Source organism: Aedes aegypti, chromosome 2, assembly GCF_002204515.2.
Source record: "Aedes aegypti strain LVP_AGWG chromosome 2, AaegL5.0 Primary Assembly, whole genome shotgun sequence".
Taxonomy (NCBI): Eukaryota; Metazoa; Arthropoda; class Insecta; order Diptera; family Culicidae; genus Aedes; species Aedes aegypti.
This window is the reverse complement of record NC_035108.1, coordinates 173,046,759-173,069,335: the sequence shown is the minus strand read 5'-3', so window position 1 is coordinate 173,069,335 and position 22,577 is coordinate 173,046,759. Positions and strand designations below refer to the sequence as shown.

General features: G+C 37.8%; 1 protein-coding gene across 1 annotated transcript; it reads left to right on the top strand.

Moving 5' to 3' along the window:
* Positions 1-13,277: 13,277 nt before the first annotated feature.
* Positions 13,278-15,003, top strand: LOC110675428. Its single transcript, XM_021840405.1, has 3 exons — positions 13,278-13,382; positions 13,438-13,721; positions 13,785-15,003. The coding sequence occupies exons 2-3, from the start codon at positions 13,443-13,445 to the stop codon at positions 14,529-14,531; spliced, it is 1,026 nt and encodes a 341-aa protein (XP_021696097.1). The 5' UTR covers positions 13,278-13,382; positions 13,438-13,442; the 3' UTR covers positions 14,532-15,003.
* Positions 15,004-22,577: the final 7,574 nt, after the last annotated feature.

The window sequence follows — 22,577 nt, the reverse complement described above, 5'->3', positions numbered from 1 at the left end:
CTCGAGGATCATTTCACCTGTACGAGTGCGTCTGACACTGCGTACGTCGGCTCCTAGATCCGCAAGCTTCGCGTCACTGCGCATCGCTTTCAGGACTTCCGAGTACTTGGACACTTCCGTCTTGATGATGATCGCATCACCCTTTTCGCGCTTGGCACCTACCCTCCTACCTTTCTTAGGTCTGGTATCCCTGCGCTCCTGATTCTCCTGTTTCTTCTTCTTCTTCTTCCTCACTACGGTTGTCCAGGGGGCGTCCCCCCCCTGCTCCGCCCTGACCTGTGGTGATGGAGGACCTCTCAAAAGTCGCAACCCCCTGTTCCCATCACTCCGTGAGGGGCCAGCCTTTTCGGGCCCACCCTTCTCGATTTTCCGGCACTTCTGCCGGTTTTCGGGGTCAGTATCCGCCTGGCCTTACGAGCGCCGCCGGGTAGCTCCTCCCCTGACGGCTGCCTCGCGCGCTTCTGCGATTGCTTGCTGTAAGCATTCGCTTCCACGCTTTTGGGGCTGCCCGCGAAAACGAAGGGTTCCGTCTGGGTAGACTTCGGCACCTTCAGTTCTACGGGTTCTGCCGCAGCCACAGTCACCATGGGTTCAGCATGGTTCTGCTTGGCCGCCAACATTGACTTACGAAGTCTAAGCAAGGCCTGCTTGAGGTCCTTGCTGATGTTAGACTTCGAGGACGCAAAGTCAATTATGGAGTCGAGCTGCTGTGCAGCCACTTCCATCGCAGAGAGCCCATCTCTACTTTTATTGATGGCCCTCATCAACCACGCTCCATCCATAACTTCACCCGATGCGTTAGCCGGGGATGAAATATGGGTTCCAGCACTGGCACTACGTGCACTGCTGCCTCCTCCTGCTTCTACTCTCCTCAACAGAGATCTAGCTAGCCCACTTCTTGCGAAGGGGTTCGCTTCCCTACTACTGCTACTACCTGCACTACCACTACTAATCTGATTGTTGTTTGAATTTGTACTCATTTTGGATCCCACGAGTAGCACGGGAAAAAAGGTCAACCACGCCAGAGCCCTGAATTAACGCGGTAAGGGACAAAATACTGTGAGGGGTGCCCAGGTGCCCCACAGGCTCCGTTAATGGCCGAACATCTTTTTCACCCCTTCGACCATTCATTCCTCAGCACGGTTTTTCGCATCACACCTTGAATTGGGGTTACCCCGTTTGGTGGACTCTTACCACCGGAACGGGTTGTCCGTAGTTCTATTCTAGACGCCGGAACTACACGGCCATGTCTGCATCTAAAAGTATTCGATGTCACATATGTCCATCCGGGCATAGGGTCAGTGGGCCCCCTATCGTAATCAACAACCTAGCCATCCCTCTTCGTAAAACAACAAAAATCCTTGGGGTTACCTTCAACCGCAGCCTATATTTCAAGCCCCACTGTAAAGCAATCAGATCCAACTGTCTTAGCCGCCAGAATTTAATAAAATATCTCTCAAGACCACACCGCAGCAATAATCGAGCTATTCGGTTCCGTGTCACTGCAGCTCTAATTAATAGCCGGCTTTCTTACGGTCTGTAAACCACTTTTTTAGTGATGAGCAGACTCATTGACACACTGTCTCCTATCTATAACCGCTACGTTAGGATAGTTTCAGATCTCCTCCCCTCGAGTCCGGCCGACGCAGCCTGCGTCGAGGCCGGCCTTCTGCCCTTCCGTTACTTAATTACTGCGACATTTTGCACGAAGGCGGCTGCTTTCGCAGAGAAGACTGCTGGAAATGCTAGAACCCGCCAGCTACAAAAGGTAGCCAACCTGCTTGACAGTATAGGTGGCACCAGGCTCCCCCCAATCGCTAAGGTCCAATGGTACGGCGAACGTGAATGGCGCCACCCATCCCTCAAATTCGATGGCAGAATAAAGGACAATTTCAGGGCAGGAGTCTCCTCGTCGCGGCTGCGACAATCCGTCGCCGAAGTCCTACGGAAAGATTATGCATCACATCAGTGGTGCTATACAGATGGCTCTCTCTCAGCGCAACCCAAGTAGCACAGTTTGTTTCAACTCAGGCACAAAATTATCCCTTAAAACTAATCAGAGTTGTCAATTGTTGAAAATATGACTTACAATTGCACTGAATAGCAACGCAAAAAGCGCAAGAGGCGGAGTCTGTTTGCAACATATTTAAGTTATATCGAATTTGCTTATTTGTTGCAAAATACTTAGAAGAAAAAAAAGAAAACAAAACGATGAACAAGAATCGAACTTTCGACCTCAAGATCACCAATCCTCTCATTTACTCACTACTCCACCAGCTCTTCGAACAATTGCTTCGCTAATGCACTATAAAAGCGACCACATGGCCCATTAATCAAAGCTTGTTGCTTATAACTCTACTGCACCCTTCGGAATACAAGTTCATTACCTGCAAAATTAGACCACGCCTGAAATAATCTAAACTTTTCGCAAAAACGTCCGCGCAACAAATGAGAAACACGTTTCAAACAAACAAACTGTTGCCAGAACATGTTTTCGTTGTTAGATGATACGTAAGGTGCAACTTAACCATATTGCAACTGGATGGAAACAAACAAACTTCTAGCTGTCATACACGTTGTTGTGTGCAACTATCTCGCAACTGGGATGAATCTTCTTGAGTTGTGGGTATGGGAACGAAAATTGAATGCAAGTTGCGGATGCTTTAAATGAAAGTAGTTTGAAACATAACATTAAAAACGGCATTTTGGGAGAAGTTTCGAGTGTTTGTTTGAAAAGTTGCTGAAAACATCTTGATAAACTTGACTTCATTGCTATTTGCAAAGGACATTTGCAGCAAATCTTGTCGTTTCAAAAACATTGAACGTCAAACAAGGAGTAAAATGCATGTTCATTGGAATGACAATGAAACTTTATGAGCCTTGATATTGATATGCAACCGAACTAGAACCAGGTAAGTTACAGATGCTTTTATTGATACGCGATTGAAACCATTTTTGAAAAGCATCTCTTGGGAAGATGTTTCGCGTGCTACTTGGGAAGGGGTTTGAATAGGCATTGCGGACGACGAACTCGCGGTAAGCCTCAGTATTCCCGGACCATGTTCATTTTTTTCTGCCGAAGCCGCGGCTATTTTCTTTGCTGCAATTAAACCAACCCCTCGCCCGATCATCATAATTACGGGCTCAGCAGGTTGCTACTTCACCCTTCAATCGGAAGCTCCCCGTCATCCGTGGATTCAGGGAATAATCAGACAATGTCACTCAGACATGCATCACCCGGGGTCAACATCATGTGGGTTCCAGGGCACTGTGGAGTTCCGGGTAATAACACAGCTGATCACCTAGCATGGTCAGGTTTCACTGGCCGGCGATTTACAACAACGGTGCCCCTGGCTGACATCCGTCGTTGGGTAAAATCAACGGCTGGACAGAATGGACTAACTCACGAGGAGCTTACCTACTAAAAACGAAACAAAGCGTTGATGCTTGGACGTACGTAAAATCAATGAAGGATCGAAAACCTATCGCCAGATTAAGAACGGTTTTCCCACAACCTAGGAGGGACACCTCAGGTACCCAGACCCGGTGACTGCAAGGTTTGAAGCACAAATAATGCAGTCGAGCACGTCATTTGCGTATGCCCGCTGTACGAACATTCTAGACAATTGTACGGAATTCCAGGCAGCATTCGAGATGCCTTTCAAGACGACCCATCTTCTGTGGCATCGTTAATATCCTTCGTCAATGACGCCAGATTATACTTTAAAATTTAAGCTTTAAGCAGCAGAATTTGTTTTTTTGCTTTAGTTACCCCGCTATATGTTAGTCTGTACTTTTTGAGCTCTTTCGGTTTTTGTTTGTTCTGAGGTTTAGTCAATGTGTGGTTGCTATGTAATTTTAATACCGTGGTTATTATCTATTGACGACTGTGTGAAAAACTCTGTGAAAACTCAAGATTTAAGCTAACAAAAATCTTTGTAGCTGTTTTCCAGACGAGCCTTTCTGGCTCGCTCTGTCTACCGGACTGGAGATAAACCTGCCTACGGCACAAAATCCCTAAATAAAAAAAGGAAAAAAAAATCAAAGTATATCAAATTAAGTTTGCAACAAACTTATCAAGAAACAATTAAAAATGAGTCCATGACAGGGATGATAGACCAATATAGGGTGTCCCAGAAAGTATGAGCACGACTTCACCATACTGCCATTTCAAGACTGATGAAGATAAAAATCGGATTTTTACGCATTTGATTACACAGCGTAACAAAAATGACATTTTTGCGTGTCTCAAGGATCAAATTATGTGTCTCTAGTAGATTTGGGGTTGCTTAATCTGGTTCCATTCTCAGAAATGTTCCAGCACGCCACAATTTTTAACTACAGGTCGCCAAAGTTGTATAAAATACTGGTTTTATTAATGTTTACATGAAATTTAAAGTACAATTTATCAAACTTTTTTATAATCTAATCCACCAAACATGCAACATAGAACTTGAACTTTCATTTCAGACATAATTTGATTGAAATTGCGCGATTAAATTTCGATTAAACCGATTTTTTCAACATGCTTGCAGTCTCCATACAAAATTCTTCGTTTCTTCTATATGGCAAAATACAACAATTTTCTAAACCATCAAAAAATAACTTTTCCGCATCGAAAGTATTACAAACTCTGATGATAAGTATTGTTATACATATAAAGTTTGAATTCTGTGGCAAATTAAGCCAATATATTACCTTACAAGCTGACAAACTTGCATGCAAGTTGGCTGAAATAGTCTTTTTTTGCATTTTCAACAGTCAATATCTCAAAAACTAGACGTGCTATGATATTTCTGAAAACGGCTATGGATTCAGCAACCCTTAATTAAGTGAATAGCGGTATTTTGGTGCTGGAGACATAAACGTGTTCCGCAGTGTTACTGTACCCAACAAGAGTACATTGCGATTTTTAAATGAATAATTCAATCATTTATGTGTTGATTACGTAACATTTCTTTGAAGCACCTCTTATCAGTCTTGCACAAATCGCGTTATTTTTGAGTGACTTGGTTTTACAAAATTTGATCTATATCAGAAAGTGCGTACATAATAAAAATCTGAAAAACATATTTTTATCAGTGACTATGTGATAATTGATCGGACTATTACTTGTTCGAATTGAGATTTTAAACTAAAGCATGTAAAATTTTATTGGAACTATAAATCCAACTCCAGTCGTGGTCGATTTGAAAGAGGTAAAAAACAAATTCTTATATTTACGTAAAAACATGAATAAATCAAAAATTAAAGTGGCCATTCCAGGAGAATAGTGATTAATCTTAAGTAAATCTGAAATGTATTATTTTTATTACTATTTAAAATATCTGATGAGTTATAACTTCGTGATATTGTCTTAAGTGGAGAGAAAATACGAGATTTTTCGAATTTTATCATTTTTTCAAGTGTTCTCTAGCAAAGACAAATAAAATTTCAATCAATAATCTATCTAAAACATCCTTTATATATTGTACTTGAACTCACCACGGCTAAAGATTTTGATAAAAACATAAAAAATAGTTATTTTGCACACAAAATGTAGGGTCTGTGCTAACCAGATAAGAATTAATTTTCTAAAATCAAATTTTCCAATGAAAATGATTTTAAAATCAAACTAATCTATTACAGATGCTTTGATTGGAAAAGTATTATGATTTTCATTATCAAGGTCGTGCCCATACTTTCTGGGACACCCTATACCTTGAAAAAATGTCAAAATTATGATAATTTGAATCGCCAATGTTCTGAGCTCAAGGCGGCGCTGTTGGCTGTGTATGGATGTCGAAAGAATTCTTATTTCGAAAACGCCCTCAAATGGAACTGATTTCTGACCTAATTGATTGGATTTTGAAGTTTAACTAAATCTTAACTAGGGTTATTTCGCACAGTGATTTCTATTGCTAGAAATATCACCGATTGTTACCTCCACCAATCGAATTTCTCTTCTAACAGACCACGTAATAAATTTGATGTCAGCTCTTAAATTTCTCCTTCAAGTCCCTTCAACCCACGCCAAATGCTCTCACTTCTTGGAAAAAGCGAAATTAACTTTCACGAACTGTCAGTTAGATAAAATATTGTTTACAGTTTTGCGATCAAGAAAACATTCATGTATTCGGTCGTCAAATCTGACACTGCAAAAAAAAACCCGGTCCTAGTTCCAAAACTCGTGCTGAGTCCAGGTTTAACCAGTTTCTTTTGCATACACTTGGCAAATTCCTTCGTCTCATTATGTTTCCTGTCCCTCTCCGAGCAGCCATTGATACTCCTTTTATGGATTTACTGCGACTCCAATAAAAGGCAGTGATATCTGATTTGCCTATTTTCTGACCTAGATATGGGAACCGAAAACATAAATCTTAACACAGCTATCGTTGTTTGGCGGTCACACCAACGATCGCATTAGAGAAATATATAGGGTACAGCACCCAATCATCGGCAGGCTAGCATAATATTTGAACTGAAATCAATGGAAAGAATAATTATTGTAGGGAAGAATTCAAAAGTAATAATCAAACATTTAACATTTATCACAATTTACGTTTTACAGCATGTGAACTTTTCAAGCCACGAGAGAAACATTTGATATAAAGGCAGACCATATTTTGATCGATTCAAGAAATTTTGACACATTCAAAAAGGTACATTCAACTTGAGGTTGAACGTTTCAGAGAACATCCATTGGAAAGCAAAAACGAAAACCGTCGGAACGACGGACGAACGATCGAAAAGCCGCATGTCATAAGTGATTAGCAGTGTTTTGTAGCATTTGTGATTGATCTCTGATACGGGATGCCATGCCAGTCTTGTCCGGTCAGTGACCAATCCGGTATGTGAGTTCGGGCATTTCTGGGTTAGTCATGCCAAGTACGTTTGGACGGAAGACAAAAAAAATGACAAGGCAGTATTTGGCGTGTTTGTGAAAGGATTATTTGCAGACGGCCAATCTGTGAGGTGTCATTCATCTCTTCAAGCTGCAAAACAGAAAAGTTGACGGGTTTATTATTAACTCGTGCGTAAATTTCCATTTCATTTCATTGAAGGCAGTTCGGAAGGCAAGCATTGACTTGTTGAAGATTTTCTCTTTCTAAAAATATGTTGGGCAAAATTGGGGGTAGATTCGGATTACAGGTATTCCTAGAGGTGTTTCTTATGAAAGTTTTAAAGTAATCCCCGATAGAACCTTTATCTGATTAACTTCTGTAGGATAGAAACATCTGGACCATTGAGAAAGTCTTGGATAAATATTTAGGTAAAGTGCTGGAGAAATTCTCGGAAAAATCTTTAAATTTTTAATATTTATATTGTGAAGTGTTCTGTAAAACTTGAACAGAGTTTTTGAAGAAACATACATAGAAAAAAATAAAAAAATACTGCAATAGTTAATCAAATGTTGTGCAATTGTTGAAGTAAGCCTCGATCCAACACACATAAGGTATAAAACTATCGAGTTACAGAACCTGCGTCAAGTATGACGTGCTTCATATCTTCTAGCGAATAGAGGAAGAACGGATGAATTAAGAGCGAAATTCTCCAAATAAATCATTCTGATTGGCTAATTATCGCATATTTCGCGAGAGAGAAAAAAAAAACACTGTTATGAGCATTCTAATGAACCGTCTCTGATCGTTATATTACCTACTATTCGTAGTTGCTTCTACCGGCAAACTCGCTAACTGCGCACCGATGACCGAAAATGGAATTCAGTTAGCTGCAAAACCAGAAACGCGTAGGAACCAAGCAGACGGACAGGCCCATGGCCCATTCTGAACGCGGTCAAACTCGTCGTCCCAACGGAGAAAGGAGAATAAAACACTCTGATATATATTTTCATTTAACTAAAAATACCGTTAGCACCCCCCGAGATTCATCTGGTATTAATTTATTCAATGCGATCGATCGAACCGAATGATCATTCTGCTCTTCCGTGGTCATTGCGTTGGGCTGTTGGTCAGACACCCCACTGGACGGTTCTTCGTCTAGGACGGACGGTGCTCACAGGAGAAACTGGGCGAAATTCCTGAACATAAATCCTTTTTTTTGGAACATGCCTTTATTTGTTTAAGATATATGAAGGAATTGCACATAAGGTTGCGATATTATAAATACAATCAAAAGGATTATTTTCCTGGCATAGTTGCTGAAAACTGATGCTTGAGCTTGAGTTTGAGCTTGATTGGCCGCCCGTGGATGCACTCCAGTATCGCCAGATCAGCTGCACTTACACAAGGAACCAACCGAATGACTGCTTGGGACTAACAGGCATCCTCAGTGTATAAGTGCTGGTGATCTTCTATTTTTAGGCAACAATGGCACCTGCCACGTCAGAATGCTGACCAATGAGGGGAAGGGGGAGGAATTGATGATGCATTGAACTGACTCCCACGTAGACCGTATATTCCACTGCATCCACGTCAGTTCATGCGGGAGTGTATGGATTGGGGGAAAGGCATGGCAGAAAGGTTTGCTTTTGTGGTTAGCAGACTGCCTATATATCAGGCGTAAGAAAGGCGTGCGCGTGGAAGTAGGAAGCGTTAGGGAAACGGTTTCTTGTCCGTCTCTGGTTCTAGCGTTTGCTATGAACGAATAGTTTGAGTGTGATATATTTAGAATGGAAAATAGAAACAAGTGAGAGATATACAACTACAAAGTACGAGGAAAGGGACGGGCCTGGGATTGAACCCATGACCTTCTGTATATGAAGCAGAAGCGGTAGCCATCAGACCACCAACCCCGTGCTGAAAACTGATGCTTTACACAAACTAGTTCATTAACTGTATACTATATTACAAGCATGAAAAAAGGCAAAATGATATTATTTTTTTTTTTGTCATTTCATGTTTTATTCCTTCGAGATTAAATAAATGAGCATATATTACACAGCGTAACAAAAATGACATTTTTGCGTGTCTCAAGGACCAAATTATGTGTCTCTAGTAGATTTGGGGTTGCTGAATCTGGTGTCATTCTCAGAAATGTTCCAGCACGTCACAATTTTTAAATACAGGTCGCCAAAGTTGTGTAAAACACTGGTTTTATTCATGTTTACATGAAATTTAAAGTACGATTAATCAAATTTTTTTGTGATCTATTCCGCCAAACATGCAACATAGAACTTGAACTTTCATTTCAGACATAATTTGATTGAAATTTCGCGATTAAATTTCGGTTAAACCGATTTTTTCAACATGCTTGCAGTTTCCATACAAAATTCTTCGTTTCTTCTATATGGCAGAATACAGAAATTCTCTAAACCATTAAATAATAACTTTTCCGCATCGAAAGTATTACAAACGTTGATGATAAGTATTGTTATACACATAAAGTTTGAGTTCTGTGGCAAATTAAGCCAATATATTACCTTACAAGCTGGCAAACTTGCATGCAAGTTGGCTGTAATAGTCATTTTTTGCATTTTCAGCAGTCAATATCTCAAAAACTAGACGTGCTATGATATTTCTGAAAACGGCAATGGATTAAGCAACCCTTAATTAAGTGAATAGCGGTATTTTGGTGCTGGAGACAAAAACGTGTTCCGCAGTGTTATTTTACACCTAGAAAAGTTTTTTAAGATTAACATAACTTTTTGATAGTTACTTGTTTTTAATTATGAATCGTGGTTTACGGCTAACCAGCCAAGTGGAAGTTTAACAACTACCGAAAAGCTAAACATTACATATAATTTGCAATTGGATCAGATGGACAAATTGATGTGAAGATTTGCAAAAAAGTTACACGTCTTCTCATTCTCACTGAGAAGACGTGTAACTTTTTCGCAAATCTTCACATCAATTTGTCCATCTAATCCAATTGCAAATTATATGTAATGTTTATCTTTTCGGTTTATGATAGTTGTTTTAACTTAACTGGAGTTAAGAACGTTACGCAGCACTAAACCCAATCCGAGCTCGACGGAGAAACATTCACTCGGTATCGAGAAGGTTGGAAAAACGACGGTCAGTTTCACTCTGACACTGACGGACAGAGTAGAAATTTGACACTTGATGAGATATGGGAGATGATATGAGTCAGCAAAATAGAAGGAGCAACAAGTTAGATTTGAGTCTCAGCACTGTTTAAATTTTTTAAGCTATCTATTATTGTTCCCTTATCCTAAAATTACACTCAAATTCAGATAATATGAATTGCTAATCGGAAGGATTCATATGTGAGTAACGAATTACTATCTATAATATGATAAACTTATTAGAACTACTAAAAACTATAGAGTGTGATCTTCGAAAAGCAGTTGTTTTGGGAGGCAAATTTAGGTTTGTTTAGCCGTCGGTTTATTGTAAGTACTTTTGTATTGAATTATCCATAAAAGTGTATTCAAATGGAAACATTGTCAATTGAATTAGGGTGTAAACTCGGATGCCACATTAGGGCGGTTTAAAATTTAAAAATGTTTGAGAATCCAATTCCAATGATGATTTAGAGGTGGCCCAAAGACAATGTAGGTTTATATGGAAATCACTATGGAGAAAATTTGAGAAATGTTTCAAACACGCTAGTACTGAAATGTAGGTACAAACTTATTATCCCATGTTGAAAACTCATTGTTCAAACCATAATAAAAAAAATTGCTAGAGATAGAAATTCAATCTGACGGATAGCAGAAGAGATATTCATGAGTTTGTTTGCTATTATTTAGTTTAATATGGGATTATAGCCCTGCAAACATGTACAAAAATCCCAAACAAAATTAGCTCAAAAGGGATTTGTTTCTTCAGCAACATCCTTCATTAAGGTTTGAAGAATAAGTTCTCAATATGGGATGATAAGTTTCTAGTTACTATACAGTGCTAGTGTGTTTGAAATATTTCTCAAAATTTTTCCATAGTAATTTCCATATAAACCTACATTATCTTTGGGCCACCTATAAATCACCACCTAGAAGACTGAAAATTTCACAGAACACTATTTTTATGAAATGGATCGTGAGAAGCATGTGGGAAATAGGATTTTCAAACAATTTTGAAATTTGAATCGCCCTAATGCCACATCCGTCGACCAAAAGTAGATATCAAGGGTCACTGGAATTGTAATACTGAAATAATTTTATTACCAATACCAAATCGACGAATATGGCTGTATTTTAGCTTTAAAGCGCTGTGAAATAAATGGTACAGTTTCGCTAAAAGTTCCGTGAATCCTGCTCTCTTCTTCGACGTCGCAATAATCTTTGAAGAATTCCGACCAAGGCGTTGGTCGAAGACGAATTTCCAGCAGAACCACCATAGGAGAGGCTGTTTGACGATAGCAACGAGCTCGGTTTTGCAGAATTGGATTGCAATGTGTTTTATTTTCTCGATTTCATGCGCTTTTTGAATAAAGCCCAAACCATTGATTTTAGCGATATAGTTTGTTCGGAGAAATTTCTTGGTATATTGAAGCGCAACTTTTGATGAAAAAATGTTTGTGATCAATCCACCTAGCAGTGAGATAGAAAAACTATTTTTTTTTTTCAAAACATTTAGATAGACATATGGTGTCTTTGGCAAAGTTGTAGAATTGGCAATTTTAAACAACGTTGTCGAAGACACGATTTTTCTATCTCTTATACTTTTTGAGATATATGCCGTTGTATGTGAATGGCCCCTAAAAATCATACTTTTTAACATAACTTTTTTCCAAAAATTTTAACATTTTTTGTGTTTTCTACGAAGTTGTTTGACATCGAAAAACCCGTGTTTTTGCTAAACTTATCATCACTCTATCATTTGAAGTAACAAAGTTATTCATGAATTACTCTTTTTTCAAGGGGTAGTTTAGGCCTCTATAACTGGATTCGGCGCAAAATGGCGCAGACAACTCTTACCAATCATGAAAGTACCATATTTCCCCTTTCGGCATTTGATAAAAACTTTTGTCTATAAGCGTCTTTGCATGGGTTTTTGCTATCACACAAATAAGCCTTATTAAAACGAATTTGACTGATAATTCTTTTACTTTAAGAGATAGAGAGGTGCTATGTTCAGCAAAAACACGTGTTTTAAGATGTCTAACAACTTTGCAGAAGACATGAAAATGTGAAAAATATAAGTGAAAAGTTATGAAGAAAAATGATTTTAAACGAGTTTTTTCAGACAAGTTTGTGTACTTTACCCAAGTAACCAATAAGCACGATTACGTGGCATTATATCAGCATTATATAAGTATATAGAACCGTGCTAAAATCCTTGTAAGCTCTATATTCATATATAATGCTGATATAATGCCAGAAAAGGCAAAATAGAGTGCCCATATAGTGCAGAAATGGCAGCTCGTGAATAGCATCATTAATGCTATAATAGTGCTATAAATCCTTACTGTCAATTATGATAGCCCGTTTTTGGCATCAATAATGCTATTATTCGGCTCAAATTTTGTTTCCACTTCGAAATCTAATTTTAGATCTTTATTCGTCATTTTTATAATAAGCAAAAACAAAATAAAGGATACTGGTTAGGAACAACTTTCGAAGATCTGTTCTTAGAAATCTGCTTATCTTCCTAAATCCACATGTTTATATGTATGAGTACATAATTAGTTAGTTAATCTGAATGTTCCTTGAAAACTGCCAATGCTGCGTCTCGAACCAAGGTACCTCGTATCATCGCACGACCAGAGCACTCCTTTACCATCTAGGCCATATGGAATATTAATGATTGCAGAGCAAAACGCCTTATTAAACTACCAATCGAAAATTTCAGCTATTTCGGTTATACTGGCAAGGATGCCAGTTCTCATGAAAGCAGAAAAACTTATTGAATTTCGAACTTCACCAAAAACCTTCAAGAAGGAAATCGCAAAATTTATGATATGGGCCTAAACGTTAGTTGTTGCTTCAAGTATATTGACGAATGAACATTAAAACCAATAATTTTGGCAGATAGAGGATGATTTCATCTACATAATAAGGTTGTCAAATAATGTGTAAACCCATTCATATGTTCAAAAGTAACACACTACCCACTTTGTTGCGAATTGATTATAGGCCCTTATCACAAATCAAGTGAGATCTTAAACTATTTAAGTTTTAAAAATTGTTACAATAAGCTGTTATGCTCCCAATCATTATTTATAGTTTCTTTTTGGTTTTTTAAGGTTTTCTTCATTATTTCAATGATAGCAAAATCTATTGCTCTAATCTATTTTTACAAATCATATTTTGAATATTTTCATAAATATATTTAAACGAAGGAATTCCGAAAGTACGAGAAATTATAAACCTAAAGATTATAAACAATTGGTCTGGCAACAATGTCATAGAGTTCCACCCATCTTCTGTTTGACGTGTCAATTTCAAAACAAAACCACTGCGCGTGAAAACAAATTTTACATTTCGAAGCATATATTCTAAACATTTGATGTTAATTTGAAGATTTCATCATTCGCAAGTAAGTTGTGTTTAACTCTGCAAGAATCAAAATTATCGTCACATTTATTTCATAGAAGATATGACTGCAAACAATTACTCGATCGTGCAGACCATCGAAAACGAAGAAGTGCTGCTCTCTGTTTTGCCGTCACGCTGGATCCTGAAAAACGGCTGGAAGCAGGAAGAGCAAGGCGATGGTCAAGAAGATGGTTGTGATCTTTGCTTCTGGCCAAAAGGAGTATCTGGTTATCGGCTACTGGAAAAAGCAAAAAAAGACCCGAAAATTCCAGCGGATAATATTGTGTTAAGGACATACCGATGCAAAATCAAGCGCAATAATTTTGCTCTTTATTCAGAGGTAAGTCAAAACTTTGTTCAGTATTGGATGAGAGTAGTATTACAGTTTTATGTGTTTCACCAGGCATTCCGCGAGCTGAAACTTATGGAAATCCAATCGGACACTGACGAACCGAAGAAAAAATTGAGCAAAACAACGACAGCAGCGGAACTTTTCAAGCAAATTCAATCAAGCTCAGCATCGCGTCCAGGAACTTCATCCTCGCATCCATGTACGGGTTTTGATCAAGGTGATAACGACATGGAAGACACTTCTGATCTAGATGAATCGTTGTTGAAGACTTCTGGAAAACGCGAAGACCATGCCATGAAGATACGTAGTATGCCGATATCACATTCACAGCCCCAGTATAAGGAAACAAAAAGCAGTTCCGGACTAAGAACGCCTATTCTTCAGAACGAACCACTTCAGCAGCCCAATTTGCTCCAACTTGTACTATTACTGCATGAGAAAGTGGACAACAACACCAAGCAGATCGATAGCTGCGTAGAAAGCGTCAAGCAATTGAATAGCAGGAATACGGCTTTGCTTTCTCAAATAAACGCAAAACTAGATGTTATTGCGACCCAAACACTACAACCAGTTGTAACTGGACAACATGAGAACCTCGAGGTAAGAAAGATCCCACTAATTCCGGTCAAATGTCTGGCTGACATGGAATCCTTGGAAAAGAAGTCAAAAAATGACCAATTTGTACGATCTGTTATTCAGTACCTTGGATCGATACACGGAAAACAGCGATATGTTGGCGAAGGTTTGACTGTATGCTTGCAAATCATAAATTACTTTTTGATCGTGAATTTCTCGTGACATGCTCATGGAGTGGAATAAGTCGTAATAAGCACAACGAAAATGTAATTTCAAAAATACCGTTTCACAAATACGAAGGTATTATCGACATGTTCCATAAGGTTGTGCAATTCTCCGATTCCACGTTCTCGAAGAAGCAATGTGAACAGTTTCTTCATCGTTGCTTGAAAAATGCGAAGCAACATTTTGAGGATATTGAGGGCACCCGAGCTTCTGTTGCCAGAAAACGAACAAGGCCTAAGCAACAACAACATGAGATTGCTCCAGAACTTATTGATGAAGGTTCAGATATAATTGTACAAGAATTCGTTATGGAACCAGATCATACATTTTCGCCAAATCATTCGGATCAAAACTATATCGACGAAAATGTGGACGTCATTTACGATGGTTTTCTTCCCGCTAAATGAAACACCGTGAGTTGCTATTGTTAACCCTATGTATCTTTCTGAATAAGAACTCCAATAAATACAATCAGTAAGATATACATTTTTTCATATATTTTATTCGAAAAATTCCATTCGAAACACTTGCACTTATTGAAAAATTAAAAACTAATAAACGAACACGATCGCCAAACATTACAATCGGTCATACGCAGGTAATGTATGCAACAGAGGAATAAATGCTGTTTCATCCAACACCACTACCGCTACTAATTTACATAAGATTTCTTTGAAGTCGTATAACTTTGTTCCCAGAAGCATGTAGCCATTGTTTGCTTTATAGGCATTCAAACATGGAGAATTTAATGGATAATCGAATAGATTTACAAAATCTGCTATTTCCGCTCCGTGAATACTTTCTATAGTTCCAAATTGCATAGCAACGATATTTCTTCCTTTAGTTAGAAACCATTTGTCAAGAAATTTCCTAGCTAAAGTAAACTCACTAGTCAAGTGCACGCAAGAAAATTTATCGCGATCAGACGACAATGGATTTTTAAAAACAGGAAAATTTTCTACTCGCTCACTTACAGATTCTTGAAAACTATACTTTTTCGGTAAGTCGGTTTATAATCTGCTGTAATGGAAGTTTGCCTGATCAGACTAATTTCTTTATCTGAAATAGTTGGTTTTCGAACGGATAAGAAGAAATAGATGGCAATGGGCCAAATCGTATAACCTCTTCCACAATATGTACTAAATTATGAATATTGCTGGTAAAGGAATTGAATAGCGCATAATAATTAGAAATGAACTCTTCAAATAAATTTTGAGCAACAGGCAAACATGGTTCATAATAGCTCGCTGAACAAATTGTTACTGCACAAAATAGATTGCAAAAATTTTGAAAGTGCTCCTGGTTGATAAAATGCTTAAGAAGAATAATACCAACGTAATGTAAGAATGATGCACATTCAGATGCTTTCCAATGGGTTAAACAATCAATTCCACGCATTGCTCTATGTATTTCTATTGGAAGCTTAATTGTTCTAAGAATTTCTGATATTTTCTCGACGACTCTAATTGGCCATTTACTTTCGTCGCTTCCATTGTGGCCATCTTTGTATGACAGAAGTAATCTTTTCATAATGCCAAGATGCAGAAGGTGCAGCAAATCTGCCACAATCACGTCTTCTATTATATCGATTGGCAATCGAAGAAGCGGCGAAACAACGGGATACTTTTCGATTTTTCCGTCTTCACGAATTTTGTAAATTTGGTAGTGCTCTTCATAGACACCATATCGAAAATCGTTATCGGTCCTTTTGGCGGCAAATGTTTGAGGGAAAATGTTTGTTCGAAGTAGTGTCGAATGTTGCCCAATGGTACAGCATTTTAAACATCCATGAAACGCGTTGAAATTTACTACTCCTGAAATATTATTAGTGAGAAAATATTAGAGCTTCAACGCATGTAGAAATATCAAATGAAATTTACCTTTCACGAAGGCTCTGGCTGGCGAGTCACAAATAAACGCTCGGATTTTAACAGATAACGTAAATCCATCAATTATGATGCCAGATTTCAATATTGGGAGTACTTCATTCACAAAGGGGCCTAAGAATTCTTCCACTTTTTTGGGTTTACCCTTTCCGTGAAAAATTCCGATGATCATTGGTTTGAAGTATCTATCCTCGTGAATGTTAAACAATATCGGCCAAACTTGATCAGTGCCGTTTTTGAACAAAGGCAATCCATCTATATTAATGTAGATGTTCACCAACGTCGGCTTGCTCAGTTCCACAAAGTGCTTACGAAGACAATTTTCTAAAATAGAAATTGACATTAATATGTATAACCATAAAGATGGAAATTCTTACAGTTACCTAAACCCTGACGCCAATATTGTCCCCCACTTATATCGACGATTGTAGAATTGAGCCTTGGAGTACGGAGAAGCCGTCTTGGACACTTCGGAACTGTTTTATCTAGTTGGCTCAATTTTTCCAACAGCGGTTTCAATACGAAAAGTGAAATATTATGCTCCATACTCCAGTTTCGTAGGGATGAAGGCAAAGTTTCCACTTGGAAATCAGTTTCTGCTGATTCTTCAGCGAATGAAGCATCAAGAAATGAAATGTCCCCATCTTCGCTGGAAATCTGTTCTGAACTATGGGTACCGTCGGAATCAACAGAGCTTATATCGTCGCATTCCATGGATACATTTAGACACGTGAAATCGGACGATACAGATTCGGGTATTCTAGCAGCCGCAACATCAATATTATCAGAAGCGTCACACTTCAAATTATCTGTTTTTCGATAGGCATTCACTTTCCGTCTATAATTTCCACTTTTTAATGTTTGTTTCCACTTGTTTACATCCATGTTGGTTTTGTTATCGAGTTTTATTTACTTTCCAAAGTGTTTACGAATAAATTATAAGCACTAAAACTGCTTATATAAGGCTTGTAGGCTGTTAAAATATATAAATGCTTCTATGCATTGTAATGGCCTTATATGCGCATATAGAACTGAGAATAATGCTATTTATTATAAATGCTTGAAAGCATTTGTAATGCTAATATGGGGCTTGTATGCATTGCACGTGCTGATATAAAGTTTACAAGCAGCGATAATGCTGATTTGATGCCATTATCGGGCTTTTTAATTTATTTTTTGTTGCCACCGATACTATCACAAAGATCTTTTCCATGTGAGGTTGGGAAAAAGTGCCATATTTTAAAATCATTTTCATGGTTGCATACATTTTTGAAATTTGACATTAAGCGAATGGCTAGAGATGCTAGTATTAGAAAGTCAGCAGAAATTAATAACGCCAAACAATTTTTCGACTGGGCTGTGTCGCAAAAGGTGAAAACCCAATTTAAAAAAGATTGGGAATTTATCTATTCAACTGAAAATGACTATTCAGAGGCTGAAAAATTTCTTCAGGAAAGATTTTCTAACCTTGTTCCAATTCCTGGAACAAAAAATGTATCATTCATTTATACCAAAAAATGAACGAAGCATTTTTGCTAGTGAATTCTCAGATGCACATGAAAACCAAGAAAATACAGCATGCTTTGTTCTTAATAATACAAAGAAACGAAAATCGTCTGGTGTTAGCAACCAAAGACAATCTTCCCGGTTGAAAAAATAGATAGTATGAAGATGAAAATGTAAATTATATACTGAATAATTGAATAAATAAAATTAAAAAAATAATAATAATCTTATTTGTTCCATAGAAAAGAAAGAATCATTTTTCAGTGCAATGAAAACATGAGGCAGAAACAGTTTTTTTCAGTTTTTCTTATACTTCCGACTTATACTTCATTAAAACCAATCCCATATCTTGTTTTCAGATGTTTTAGAAAATTTGCAATTGCTTTGATAAAAAATCTTTGTTTTTCCGATGCTTCGATTGAAATATGGATTTTCAAAGAAAAGGCTTATATGGTCATTTTCCACAAAATTGACCATAACTCAAAAACGAAAAAAAAGTACATTTCAAAAATTTCAGCGATTTAAGCTTATATTACCTTCTCAAAAATATATTTTTGAAAGTTTTTCACTAATTGGAACATAGTTTTTCCGGCTTTTCTTTACGAATTTTCTCAACGGTGAAAAAATTTGTGGAAAACTGTTCCAATTATTTTTTTTATTCCTGAGAAAATTTGCTTTCATTTTCATAAAAAAAAACTTTGTTTCTACGATGCTTCTTTCTTGAGTTATGATTTTTCAAAGAAAAGGCTCAAAATGGCACAGTTGCACATTTTTTACAAAATTGGCCAAACCCAAAAACGAAAAATAAGTATGAAATTATCTTCTCAAAAACATATATTTAAAAATTTTTCACGAGTTGGAGCATAGTTTTTCCGGCTTTTCTTTACGAATTTTCTCAACGGTGAAAAATTTTGTGGAAAACTTTTTCCAGTTAATATTTTTTTTATTTCTGAGAAAATTTGCTTTCATTTTCATAAAAAAAACTGTGTTTCTACAATGCTTCGTTCTTGAGTTATGCTTTTTCAAAGTAAGTAGTATCAGAGGAAAACAAAAAAATTCCAACTGAGTTTTCCGGGAAAATAAGCGACCCTGAATTTTTCTCAATTTTTTTTATTCATATATTGATGAGCCCTGCCAGTGGAAAAAGTTTCATGAAAATCTGAGACCCTTCGGCCCACTTTGTACGGAAATAAAAAAAATCCCCTACAGCGAGCTGGCAAAGCAGTATCCGTATTTGGACTTTCGATCCATGACTACAAAGAGGCGGTTCCAAAGATCCTTATAGGGATGGACAACATTCATCTCTTTCTTTCTTTGCGAAGAAGGGAGCGTGGTGCACGAGAACCTGTAGCTAAGAAAACGACATTAGGTTGAACTGTATTCGGCTGTGTAGGAGATCCAGCAAAGTTCAACGGAATACTACTGAAGGATCCAGATCTTCTGTCGCCACTGCCAAAGGTGTTGTACCACTTTCGCCAGCGACAGGTAGCGGTGGTAGGAGATGTGCGAGAGATGTACCACCAATTTTTTATCCGGCAAGCTGATCGTTCTGCGCAATGTTTTCTTTGGAGCCCGGATCCATTGCAATCCCCGGAGATTTTCGTAATGGATGCAGCAATCTTCGGTTCGACGTGCTCTCCGTGTCAGGCTCAGTTTATTAAAAATCTAAACTCAAAGAAATCGGCCAACGAGTTCCCGGAAGCAGCCGTAGCACTGGTAGAAAACCACTATGTGGACGACTACTTGGACAGTAGGGATACAGCAGCAGAGATGGTGAAACTAGCTACTGACGTTCGAACGGTGCATGCCAAAGCCGGGTTCGAAATCAGGGATTGGCAGTCGAATTCGGAGCAGGTGTTGGAAAACCTAGGTGAGAAACTCACAGTTCAGCGGAAAGACTTCACCAGTAATAAGACCAGCCATGTTGAGCGCGTACTAGGGATGGCTTGGCTTCCTAGCGAGGACGTTTTCACCTTTATTCTAACGATACCGGAGGACTTACAGCGACTCGTGTCGGGAGAATCTGCGCCTACAAAAAGGAGGATTTTACGATTCATTATCAGCCGATCCCCTTGGGCTTATATCCCACGTCCTCATACATGGAAAGATCGTCATTCAAGGTCTATGGCGGAGTAAAGTCGGATGGTATAATCCTATTTCTGCTGAAGTCGATGGAGATTGGAGGAGGTTTGTAGACGTTTTTGATAGGCTGAACGAGATCCAAGTGCCACGCTGTTACTTTCCCGACTACGACAGGAACAGCTATGATACTTTGGAGCTCCATATGTTTGCCGATGCAAGTGTGTGACGTTCTTGCGCATTTTTGATCGAGGGCAGGTACGGTGTTCGTTGGTGGCTTCGAAGGCAATAATAGCACCGCTTAAGCCATTATCGATTCCGCGACTGGAGTTGAATCAATGTTTTGTACTATTTTTTTTTCGATATTTCAACGTAGTTTAGGAAGATAGTACAGGAGGTTGCCTAATTATTTAATAATCTATAAGGGAAAATCAATTCACTCTAAGTGAACCATCAATGCACTTAATTAAATTCTGTAAAATATTATACCAATGATTTAATCCTTGTTGAAAAATAATCAACAGAGTTTGTATGATAATTTTTAGAAAATTTCTACTAAATGTCTATATTTAATTGAAGCCACTTCGATTTGAACAAAAAAAAAACATAGACACATAATAATCTCAGCCGTTTCATATATCTTCAAAAATCTGTTATTTTTACCTGGATGTTGTCCAGAAACCACGCATTAGTCCCTATATCGCGAACCTCAAATAGATTCCTATGTTGTGGACTTATCGAATCAAACAAATCATGGCCTCGAAGAAAATTAGCAAAATTATTATTTTTTGTAATTTTTCAACCGATTCAACCCAGATTTCTGGATGTCACCTAGCTCATAAACGGAAACTTGCTCAAAAGTAGTGGATTATGACTGCTTTAGTTATTTTATACCAATCAAACTGATTTAATTTGTGATTGTATGAACAGCATCGAAGTTAAAAATATGGGATTAAAAAATCGACTAAATTATCGCATGTACTTAAACCGATGTATCTTGGTCATCCGCAAATATATGCAAAAACTTTTGGTAGCACATGAAAGAGTGGAGTCTAGGCTTCCACCTTATACTAGTTGCAAGCCGAATACGGTGGAATACCTTAACATTTAAGGTGAAATAGTAAAAAATATAGTGAATATCACGGGTACATTGTGAAATCAATGCTAACATTTAAAATTAACTTTATTTTCAAACCGGACATGTAAAATGCACTTAATTTGCTTTCCAAAAATGTACTCACAATAATTTTTCTTGCCATTTTTCCCCTCAAACCAAATTTTCTTAAGATAGGTGGAAATTCAAGTTTTACAGTTTAGACAATATTGAGCCCCATAAAATGCAATGAAATAATACAATTTATCAAATAAGATAATTGTTATACAATCACACATGTTCTCAATAATGAGAAATTCATCTCAATAATTCATTTTATTAAAAAAAGGTTTTTGGACTTTTGTCGCGAAATTTTTATTTCCGGCCCATAGTGCCCTGGCGTGGGGAACAGACCCTCTTTTGAGCCGCTCCTAACATGGAGTACAGACGCTCCAGATTTGCAGAAGAAAACCCAATCTTCCATGTCAGCATACGACCAAAGTTCCCACCGGGGTTGGTTACCCGATCTTCCTTGAAGTTGCTCGTACCCCGGCCAGTACCACGAAGCGGTAGAGATAGGAGTTGCTGGGCAGGATGCTAAGGACCGCACAGAGGGGTCAATTTTATTCCTTCAGGTACGTATACCATGCCCAGCCATTTCCAACCGACTGAGTCCGACTACATTGTCTTTATGTGCTCTATGTGCAAAAACAATATAATCTATAATTTTACTGCTTATAAATGTATACCAGGCAGACATTGCAGAATTTGTTCTCATTTTGAAGCCCGATCAAAGCTAACGAAAAAAACGTCCCATCTGTATCGGTCCATGATCGGCAATATTTCGTAAGTTCTAACAAGCTTGATAAATGAGAGCAGCGAAGTACCGTAATCCGGGATAACATTGATCAGCAGGGTAACATTGATCGGTATGATCCTTCTCGTAACAAGTTCGAAACACCATTTATTGATGAGACATTTTCGAAGCATGGCATCACCGACAATCCGTTCTCGATTAGGTAAATAACTAAATTTCCAATATTACCGAACGTTGTTGATATGGGCGATCAAGGTTACCCCAAATGAGCAGAATTAAATAAAATACTTAAAATATTTTTAAACATTCTTAAAGCTCTCAAAAAACAAAATACAGTTTATAGTCAATGAGTGGTGGGTACCAGTACTCGTTTCAAAACTGACAACATTTGCATTTTCAAAAGAACTTTTTAAGAAATAATAAAAAACTGATCAATGTTACCTCGGATTACGGTAGGTGTTATATTTTACTGACATGATAAACTATTTCCAAACCTCCTTTAACAATAGTCACTCATAGATTTGGAGTTTATTTAAATGGGTTTGTCATGCACTGTTATCTTCCCGATCAAATCAGAGTTTAATAGAATATGATGAACTGACTCTCATGATGTGTTGTGGATCATGATTGCTACAGAGAACAATAAGTGAGAGATATTTTAA

Bases quoted from the DNA above. Each gene is read 5' to 3' on its own strand.
- LOC110675428 (XM_021840405.1), top strand. From the start codon at position 13,443: ATGACTGCAAACAATTACTCGATCGTGCAGACCATCGAAAACGAAGAA. The intron at 13,722-13,784 runs GTAAGTCAAAAC...GTGTTTCACCAG, and splicing joins ATTTTGCTCTTTATTCAGAG to GCATTCCGCGAGCTGAAACT.